The 10,712-nt window shown below is 37.3% G+C and overlaps 2 protein-coding genes across 3 annotated transcripts; one reads left to right on the forward strand and one right to left on the reverse strand.

The window, feature by feature from the left end:
* Nucleotides 1-318: 318 nt before the first annotated feature.
* Nucleotides 319-5,183, forward strand: LOC133674571 (probable cyclic nucleotide-gated ion channel 14). The gene is made up of 8 exons (XM_062095760.1): nucleotides 319-479; nucleotides 1,197-1,366; nucleotides 1,458-1,989; nucleotides 2,518-2,730; nucleotides 2,861-3,162; nucleotides 3,382-3,493; nucleotides 3,776-4,012; nucleotides 4,099-5,183. The coding sequence occupies exons 2-8, from the start codon at nucleotides 1,338-1,340 to the stop codon at nucleotides 4,834-4,836; spliced, it is 2,163 nt and encodes a 720-aa protein (XP_061951744.1). The 5' UTR covers nucleotides 319-479; nucleotides 1,197-1,337; the 3' UTR covers nucleotides 4,837-5,183.
* Nucleotides 5,184-5,963: 780 nt separating this feature from the next.
* Nucleotides 5,964-10,306, reverse strand: LOC133674417 (probable xyloglucan glycosyltransferase 5). 2 transcript variants are annotated; one of them, XM_062095508.1, is made up of 6 exons: nucleotides 9,899-10,306; nucleotides 8,809-9,544; nucleotides 7,946-8,254; nucleotides 7,558-7,848; nucleotides 7,209-7,322; nucleotides 5,964-7,119 (listed from the first exon to the last, which is right to left on the reverse strand). In XM_062095508.1, the coding sequence occupies exons 2-6, from the start codon at nucleotides 9,529-9,531 to the stop codon at nucleotides 6,475-6,477; spliced, it is 2,082 nt and encodes a 693-aa protein (XP_061951492.1). In that variant the 5' UTR covers nucleotides 9,532-9,544; nucleotides 9,899-10,306; the 3' UTR covers nucleotides 5,964-6,474. The 2 variants fall into 2 exon arrangements, with proteins under 2 accessions (XP_061951492.1, XP_061951491.1); XM_062095507.1 differs by lacking the exon at nucleotides 9,899-10,306 and having other exon boundaries at nucleotides 8,809-9,892.
* Between the last annotated feature and the right edge of the window lie 406 nt (nucleotides 10,307-10,712).

Raw genomic sequence — 10,712 nt, forward strand, 5'->3', positions numbered from 1 at the left:
AAGTCCACATTTTGACATCAATGGCTATCCAAGGAGGAAAATTCAAAGGGGTGCAGAGTCTGCAGACTAGGAAGCTGTGGTTTGTCTGTCAAGAGGCAATGGCTCCACGCGTTTGCAGGAGGTGCCCATGATTATCATAGATGTAATCGACTACACCTTCTCGTGATTTGCTCATAACTTGTCAACTCAAGACTTGGTTCAAATTGAATCTGTGTTAATTAAAATAATATTATTTTAAATATTAATATATCAAAATAATTTAAACGAAATATAAATAATAATTTTTATAAAATATTATTTGGAATACAATTCTTCTAACACTCACCAAAAAAAAAAAAGGAAAAGGAAAAAAAAAACAGAAATCAAATCTACACCCGATAACCTCCTGAACCACACAAATTTTTAATAAAATAGAAGATATTTGGCCGAGAAATCTGCCAACAAAAAAGATTATTGCGTTCTTGGTGTCTGGTATACAGGTAATGTTTACACAATTTTTTTTTTTTTTAATTTGGTCATGCCTCCACGTCCGCTATCTCTGTAGAGTTCAAGTCCACTTTCTTACAAGTTGAAAAACGAAGCATATAAAATAACTGAATTTTTGGATACATGGTTTGGATGGGAAGTGGGTTTTCTTTCCACCATGTTTATAATACTTGATCCGGCCGCCACAGGTTAATATGATCATTTGCAGATTTAAAGCTTTGCCTGAATTGAGTTTTATTTTTAAGTCCGATTCTTTTTTTTTTTAATCTAAATCGACATTATTTTAAAACAAGAATAATGTTGTTTTGATAAAAAAAATAATAATAATAATAATAGTTAATTTGCCTATGGATCCGCACAAGCTAACCTCACCAATTCTCAACTCTCAACCCCCCATGTTGAGTCTTGCAACTATGCTCTCTATGTAATGATTAAGGATTCCAGTATGAGAACATCTAAGAGGTGATTAGAGAAAAATTAGTTTTGATACGTGAAAGATGATTCGAAAATATTATTAGATCATTAAAAAAACATGAAAAGGAAATAGAGAGAGTAACTGTGTATCTAAGCTGTGTTTCTTTTCTTTTACTGTTAGTTTTCTGTCAGGCTTTTAATGGAAGCTAACCACATTGAACACCCACTTTGCCATTTCACCAGTTAAAGTCTCTCTTCTCCTCTTCCTGCAAAATATTTCCTTTCATCTTTTGCAGCTTGGAGTTCAACCTTCATTTCTTGAAAGACTTGCTTTCAGTTGAGAAATGGAAAATTCAGGGAATATTTTGCGATGCAGAACCCTCTTTTGTTTGCCTTTCTTGAATGTATAGTATGTTATAAGATTAGCACTTGCAATCATGGAGTTCAAGAAAGAGAAGCTTGTGAGGTTACTCTCTTAACTTACATATTCTTTTCTTTTATGGCTCTCATCTGCTTTCTTTGATGATTTGATTGAAGGGTCTTCTCGAAATTTACAGGTTTAATGATGGTCAAAACCTGGACAAGACATTGCCTGTTCATAAGACATCAGCTTCATTCTTGAAAACTGAAGGTGGTATTATTAATGACAGAAACACAAGTGACAAGGTTCCTCAGTTTGGAAGGTTTAAGGTATTTCCAGAGAATAACCATGAACCATATTGGAGAGAAAAGATTCTTGATCCAGGAAGTGATGTTATCTTGAAATGGAACAGGGTTTTCCTCTTCTCATGCTTAACAGCACTCTTTGTTGATCCGTTGTTTTTTTACCTTCCATCAGTAATCAGCAATGGAAAGTCAACTTGTATGGATACTGATTTGAATTTAGGAATCACAGTGACATGTTTTAGAACATTTGCTGATTTATTTTACATAATTCATATTGTAATAAAGTTTAGGACAGCTTATGTCTCACCTAGTTCAAGAGTTTTTGGGAGAGGTGAACTTGTTATGGATCCTGAGTTGATTGCAAGGAGATATTTGAGATCAGATTTCTTCATAGATCTTATTGCAGCATTACCTCTTCCTCAGGTACTTGCATTCCTAACTTTGTTTTCTGCTTTTATTAATTGGATTAGATGTAGAACTTAGCCTGTGATTTCTTTCTTCTCTTCTGCCTATAAATCACAGATACTTGTGAGAATGAACTTGAAATTTTCATTTGGTTTTTGAGGTTGGAGTTGCTATTGTATTTTCAGCTGCCCTTTTGCCTCAATTTTCCCTGCATCTCTTTCACTTCTTGAGGTTGAGCTGCTGTTACAAATTGGTGTTTCGCCCAGTGGCATTCACCTCTGCAAAGAGGGGGATGAGTTCTCGAGTTTGAGCTCCAACCTTGTCACCTAAGAACCACGAAAATAACAAGAATAAAATAAATAAAGGAGAGTAAAGGAAAAGGTTTAGATGCAGATTAGATATGGCAGGGTGTTTGATTTTTTTTTAAGCATCCATTACTTGCAAATGACAGTTCTTCTTGCTTTGATTTTTAGTATCTTTTCATTATTGAAGTCTATCCTTTGAAGCTAAAGAGGAAATGACATGAAATTGTTCTTTTTTTGGCAGATTGTGATATGGTTTATAATACCAGCAATTAGAAGCTCTCATGCTGATCATACCAACAATGCCATAGTACTGATTGTTCTGCTCCAGTATATTCCCAGATTATATCTGATTTTTCCATTGAGTTCTGAGATCATTAAAGCTACTGGAGTAGTCACAAAGACTGCCTGGGCTGGGGCTGCATATAATCTCCTGCTATACATGTTGGCTAGTCATGTATGTAATGCCTCCTTAAATCAGAGCATACATGCCCTTTGAGGCTACTTGCTTCTCTCTCGAAATGCTCCTGTTGTTGTTTTTGGTCATCTGGTGGTGCTTTATAGTGATTAGGCCTCTGATCTTGTAGGTCTTGGGGGCATCCTGGTATTTGTTGTCGATTGAGCGCCATGCAACATGCTGGAAATCTGCTTGCAAACATGAATTGAGCCCTATACCATGCAAGCCTCGTTACTTGGATTGTGGTACTTTGAACTTTGCTGATCGCAAGTCATGGGAAAACACTACTGTTGTATTTTCAAGATGTAATCCATCCAACAAAACCTTTTTCGATTACGGCATATTCGCAAATGCATTGAACCAGAATGTACTTTCCTCTGAGTTTCTTGAAAAGTATTTCTACTGTCTTTGGTGGGGTTTGCAGAACTTGAGGTACAAATGTTCATTCAAGATAATGATAGCATCTGATTGCATTTTAACATTTTCTTTGAATCGATGCATGATATTGAAGCGAGAATTTTCTTTCTTCGGTATGCAATTGCTACAAATTAACATCTGCAGATACATAGATTCCATCTGTTGTTTTCATAACTGAAGTACATTTTTGTAGGGACTTTCTTACATATCTTTTCTGTTTGTTCCATTTTTCAGTTCCTATGGCCAGAGTTTGTCAACAAGCACATTTATTGGGGAAACTGCATTTGCCATACTCATTGCCATCTTGGGCCTGGTTTTGTTTTCCCATTTGATAGGAAATATGCAGGTAAATGTAGACCACTTGAGGCACCCCGTTGCCTATCTTTTGGCCTCTGTTGGACTGTGTGTTTATAATTGAAATGTTTCTCAGATACAAAAAAGAAAGAAAACAAAACCCATTGGAGATCTGTTTAGTTGAAGAAGACTTGGACACGTGCTCATTCTCAAGAAACTATTTTCCTTGGAAATTTTATGATGAATTTCCTCTGAAGTATAAAAGCAAGATCATGTTTAATGATGGCCAGAATAATCTTTGCATTGCTCTTTTGACATGCTCTCTCTTGCACAGACATACTTGCAATCTATCACCGTGAGACTTGAGGAGTGGAGGCTCAAGAGACGAGACACAGAGGAGTGGATGAGACATCGTCAACTCCCTCAAAGTCTACGAGAACGTGTCAGACGGTTTGTTCAATACAAGTGGCTTGCAACTAGAGGGGTTGATGGAGAATCAATCTTGCGTGCATTACCTACAGATCTTCGTCGAGACATCCAGCGCCACCTATGCCTGGACCTTGTTAGACGAGTAAGTAGTCCCCTAGTGTTGCCATCAAGCATGTTAAAATCTATCTGCTCCTTTTGTGCTCTAGCTAATGTTTTTCCTATTTGCAGGTTCCTTTTTTCTCACAGATGGATGGTCAGCTACTTGATGCAATATGTGAGCGCTTAGTGTCCTCCTTGAGTACTCAAGGAACCTATATAGTTCGAGAAGGTGATCCAGTCACAGAGATGCTTTTTATTATCAGGGGAAAGCTAGAGAGCTCAACTACAAATGGAGGACGAACTGGTTTCTTCAATTCAATTATTTTGAGACCTGGCGACTTTTGCGGTGAGGAGCTGCTTGCCTGGGCATTGCTCCCAAAATCTACTCTCAACTTACCATCTTCCACAAGGACAGTGAGAGCTCTAGAAGAAGTGGAAGCATTTGCATTGCAAGCCGAAGGCCTCAAGTTCGTCGCCAATCAGTTTAGACGTCTCCATAGCAAGAAGCTACAACATACCTTCCGTTTCTACTCTTACCATTGGAGAACATGGGCTACCTGCTTCATTCAGGCTGCTTGGCGTCGGCACAAGAAGAGAATGATGGCAAAGAGCTTGAGCATGTCAGAATCCTTCTCACTTTCTGTTGATGGGCAAACAGCTGATGACGAAACAACACAAGAGGAGGCTGAAACTAGTTTTGCATCTTCAACTTCTTCTCAAGCAAAACAGCACCTTGGTGTCACAATACTGGCTTCAAGATTTGCTGCAAACACAAGAAGAGGGGCTCAGAAAGTCAAGAAAGTTGACATGCCCATGTTGCAAAAACCTGAAGAGCCAGATTTTTCAACAGAACCAGACGATGACTAGTTCGACCACAGTTCACATCCAACAGCCAACTATCCATGGGTAAAAGCTCTTACGGAAGCCAAAAGATTAATCCCGAAGAGATATTAATTTAAATGATGCACATCATAAATGCTTAAGCACTAAGGGATGACTGCATTGATTCTTAGGTAGCTGGAAGCCAAGTGGATGTAAAAGGTGCAGGTTGCATGTCATTTCTATGATATCCATTAGTCTATAGGTATACATGTAGCAGGTCTTGATTAACGTAGAGTTTTGTTATTGTCAATTAGGTAAAGATTAACACATTATTGCCTTGGATTTTCTTGCTGAAATGGTATTGAGCTCCACCATAAATTTTATCAGGATAATCATATTTCAAGAGGATGAATGGCCTTTGCTGGAGTTGAGACTAGCAAGTCTTACTGCAGGACTGGGTAGAATCTTCAACATATGTGCATAAGCAGAAGCATTTTCAAACTCAAAAAAGGCCCGTTAAACAGTGAGTTCAGTTTTGAAGTCCTGGCCTCTTTCAATTGCAGACAGACTTGACTCTTGTAATTGAAGATGAAAACAATGACATATCATCCACACCTCCATAATCCTCCATGCAAGACCTAGTAAAATGGACTTGGTCATATCCAAAACATGTTAGGACAGGCAGAAATACTTGGACTTGCCTACGTATTACCAAGCTAATCCCACTAGTAACCCAGCACAGTGCCAGCTGCAGATGTGATGCCAAAAAAATGAAAGTGAAAGGCCATGAAACGGGTGGGTGGTCAAATCAAAAGATTTTTCTGATTGTCTTCTCAAGACAAATATTTTAATGGCGTGGACCAGAGAAAGTAGCGAGTTTGTCCTAACTACACCCCCACCAACAGCACGACATACAGAATCCATAATCAATATATGCCCAGGAAAGATCACTTGCCCCCCCCCCCCAACCTAATTTGAAGAGTGATGTGTGTGTGAACCATAACCTCATCACCTTGGCCATCTGATATTAGCTACAAAGGCTCAACTTGTTTAGTCATTTTCGCTGCCGACACTTTCTTTTGACCTCCTGTTAAAATAAGAAATCCAGCCATACATGTGCACATGCATGCACACTCAGAGGAACAGATTCCAAACAGGGAACAAAAGGAATATGAGGAGAGGGATATGTGAAAATGTACATATAGTAATTCTTTTACATGTCACACACTATAAAGATAAAATCTGAACACCAGAAGCATCAGGCAAGGTAATGCTTTGATCTCACTCAAACTTCTAGACTTTACAAGAGCAAATATGGCTTGAACCTTAAATGCTGCTAAATCACACCCAAGCAAGAATACAAGTCAACTGTAAAAGAAAAAATGAAACCTAATATCCTACCTATAACAACCAACAACAATTCGATGCCTGAGGAAAACTAACAATGACCAATATCCTATGTGAAAAAAAATAAAAATAAAAGGAAATATGACCACAGTATGGAGAGTGATTTCTGAATAGATAATCCTATAAGCTTTCAAATCACGTAGAAAATGACTTCCATTTTATTGAATTGAAGGTTACCCTTCACCATCATTTGCATGGTCGATTCCAGTAGGCTATTGATAGATTATCTGAACCCGAGCGGAAATGTATTACACTCTATCTTGCTTTCATTCACGCTTAGCTTATTTGCTCTCCAATCAGATCAAGACCAACAACAAGGAAGGTCACACCTTGGAAGAGAAGGAAGTAAAAGTGGACTCCCTGGGCTGATAACAAGCTCCTGACAGAAGCTGTGAGTAGGAGGAAAGCTAGAGCAAGCTCTTTCCTGTAAATCTTGTTCACTTTCTTTACGGGTTTAGGAGCTGTTTCTTTTTGTTCCTTCAATTGGTTTAACAGTTCAAGCTCGGTCTCCGAAGCTCCTCTGCATATCTGTGGTTGGTTCATTGTCTTTGAGTCCCTCTCAGCAGCAGCCAGCAAGTCAGATTCTGATGACCTACCAGCCTTCTTGGTGACAACCCACTCATAAGAGCTACCCAACTGAAATAAACCAGAAACCATGGCATTGAATTTGGTAACTGACATGGTGTTTTCAAAGAGCAGGTAAGGAACAATGAAAGGGAAGGATTTTGGGGCAGGAAGAATGTTCAGGAATGACATCAAGACAGGCACATAGCAAATAACCCACATAGGAAGCTCAGCCTCGGGTACAAACATTGTTAAAGGAAGAATTATGCAGAACAGTGTGAAGGAATAGAAAGGAAGGATAAGTTTTCTCAATAGAAAAAATAGGAATATTAAGTTTGCTTTCTTCCATAATGCTATCTGCAAGATTGAAAACATGGAAAACCCTTAGTAAAGTTAAATCAGTGTGGAATTTATATTACAGGAAGCACAAATGGGATCAAAAGCACCTTAGAGGTTATAATTGCTGGAAGACACAAGCGGAAAAGTTGCATAGGACCAGAATGCCAACGATGTTGCTGCTTCCTGTAAGCTTCATAGGACTCAGGAACTTCACAGAGGACCTGAAAGGTTACACATATAATTCATGTTGTTAGGACTTGTCCAAAATTTACGAGGAAGGAAAGTATGGACCTGTTTTCTTGTCATCAATCTTACATACTAAAATTTTAGATTGCTTTAAAATGAAATGGAATGATCCTGAAAGAAGCTCTGTATTTGTTCATCTTGATCCTACCAAACTATATTTACTAATGCAATGGAAGCGATGGATATAGCTTGATAGTAGCACAAGAGTACCTTCACGTCATTAAGGAAGATGAATTTCCAACCATTAAGATGTGCACGGACAGCTATGTCCATGTCCTCTACAGTTGTCCTTTCAAGCCATCCGCCAGACTCTTCAAGGGCTTTGATTCTCCAAACACCAGCAGTTCCATTGAAACCAAAGAAATTTAGGAATGCTCCATTAACTTGTTGTTCAACCTCAAAGTGAAAACACAAATTGATGTTTTGGAGACGAGTCAATAAATTCTCATCCTTGTTCACAAATGCCCATCTGGCTTGAACCAGCCCTAGTTCAGGATTGTTCTGCAACACAAGGTAAGACAGACAAGTGGATTAACTCACAAAAACATTTTGGACAGCAAACAGTTCACTGAAATGAGATTCTTTTGTCTTTATCTACCTTGAAATGCGGCACCGTCAGCTTAAGGAAGTCTGGATTGGGCTGGAAATCAGCATCAAAAATCGCAACAAACTCATAATCCTTTACATAATCACAGCTCATAGCAGACTTGAGATTTCCAGCTTTGTAACCTGTTCTAATCAAGCGATGCCTATAGATTATATTGACACCTTTTTGGTTCCACTTAGTAACCTCTGCCTTAATTAACCATTGGATACTCTCATCATTAGAATCATCAAGAACTTGAATCAGTATGCGATCCTTTGGCCAATCCATTTGGCAAACTGCAGAGATAGACTGCTCATATACCTGCATACAGAAAGCATATCAAGGACTATGTAGGGATTTTGACATTGCCACCACTTATATCGTATGCGAATCCTAGATGTCCCTATTAATAATCATCTAAAGTCTGATACTTCCTAGTTTGATATTGATCTAAAATAACAGATCCAATCATCATGACATATATTTTCTATTATTTTTTCGATTGCTAGATACAATCCAAAATTATTTAAATGGCACCTAACTTAGTCATCGAATTCTTCAAAATACAAATAAATCACGAAACTATTTGACGACTAGAAATTAAAATATATATATATATATATATCAGCTATTGGAACATCTAATCATTCAAAGAAAAATTCTCTACTTCACAATTATCATTTTTCGAATCTCTGAAAATTTTGCTATATTTTTGTCATTTCAACTGCTTAAATTAATTAACATGTCCCCTAAATCTTTGAATGCAGAAAATAATTCCCAGTCACAGATTTAGCCGCAAGCTAAAAGCAACACGCAGCGATGGAAGGCAAGCACAAGAAAGCAAAACAAAAAGGAGACAAAGTTTAGTGCATTACCTCTCTTTCGTTACACATTGGGATTTGTACAAGAACCATGGGATACTCATAGCCTGGTGCCTCAACATCATCTGACTTGAACGGATCCCCATCAATCCTTGGCTTAATCTTCTTGTATTTAATCCAAAAGCAACCCAAACAAAGTACCAAACGATCTACAGATTGAATAAGGAATAAAACAACACAGAATTGAGAGAGAACTTGAATTACTGGCGCAATGTAATCAGCCCTGAATGTTAACCAAGCAACATAAACCATGTGAAGCAAGCCTTGCAAATCCAAGGTACTTGGGATATGCAAATTAGCACTCTCAAAATAACGCCAACCTTTCAAATAAGCAAGCACTTCAAAAGCCAAAATTGCCAGAGAGGTCACTAAAAACACTCTAATGATTTTAAGTACCAATTTCCCTTTGCCTAACTTCTCGGTAGCCACTGCAACACCTTGTCTAAAGATCAGCCTCTTCTTGATAGTCCCTAGCAAGGCCCAAAAGACAGTAGCTAACCAAGCAACACAACCAACAGCTCTATGAGCCTTGAGGAGCAAAACCCATGTGACTTGCTTAGCATTCTTGCCTCTGCTCTTCTCAACTGGCCTAAATGCAGAATCTGGACCATTGATTTCCACGACAGAATAGTTAGGATTCTCCATTTTCACTACCACAGGTGATCCCTTCTTTCTGTCTTTTCCCCACCAATCTGAAAAATCCAATCCTGGAGCCATTTTTCTTCTCTATCTACAACACAAATTCACAGACAACAAAAAACCAAAAAAATAAAAAAAAAATCCCAAGAAACCAAAATCCTCAAAAGCTCCAGTCTTTTTAACAAAAATTCAACACTCAGATCCCAAAACCAAGAAACAAGAGACCCCCATTTCAGAACCAGCCATATTAAACCTAGAAAACTAGATCCCTACCCTTCCCCGATCAAAGAACACAAAAAGAACTCAACTTTAAAGCTAGCCAGTCAAGCTAAGTACAATGTGGCAAGAAAAGGCAAAAGGAAAGGAGTGAAAGAGATGTTCCTTGTATCCTCTTCACTTAAAGACGCACACTACCAAGAGATCCAGCATGGCAAAGAAATATTACGAGGAAAGGTATCTGTTGTTGCAGCTGTAAGAACCCTTACACCATGTGAATTTGTCGAATATTCTAAAACCAAAGCCCATGATAAAACCATACAACCTTAGCCTTTAACTGTTCAAAATTTTTTACCACCACCATTTATTTCTCCAATCTTTTTTATGGGATCTGCATAAATCATTAGTACATTAAAGAATAAAGACACAGCACCTTGGACTAGAAAGTAAACATCGGTTGACTAGGAAGTAAACTTGTGAAAATCTAGATGAAAGGTTTCAGGGTGTGACGCTGTGTTGACTAAATTTTGACGTAAGAACATGGAAATTTCCATGCCTAATTAAGCATGTTCACTGATTATAGAAATTTGTTTAGACATTAAGATTCTTTCTATTTTATTTTATTCTATACCAATGCATACATAAATGTTAATCACTACCACTTTAAATAATTGGGTTACATGTTATAAAATCTGTAATGAAAGTAAATAAAATTAGATTAATTAAATATAATATAGAAAATGTGTTTGCTTTTCTAACTCAAGAATTAGATTTTTAAAATATAATTTTGAAAAAAGATACTTACTCTAAAATAAATTAACCAAACAAGGAAACTTAAATTTCTTGAGTAACAAAAGGTATTTCCAAACATTTAAATCAACTAACTAATACATTTTTTCAATTCAAAGATGATTAAAAGATATAATTGGAAAACAAATTAATTTTGATGAGTAGAAATTGGCATGGGGAAAATGAAAGAAAAGGGAAATTAAATTACCCTAAATTCTCAATAAACTAACTTAATTTAATCATAATAAAAGAAA

The sequence above is a fragment of the Populus nigra genome, chromosome 15 (assembly GCF_951802175.1).
Source record: "Populus nigra chromosome 15, ddPopNigr1.1, whole genome shotgun sequence".
In the NCBI taxonomy this organism is placed as follows: domain Eukaryota; kingdom Viridiplantae; phylum Streptophyta; class Magnoliopsida; order Malpighiales; family Salicaceae; genus Populus; species Populus nigra.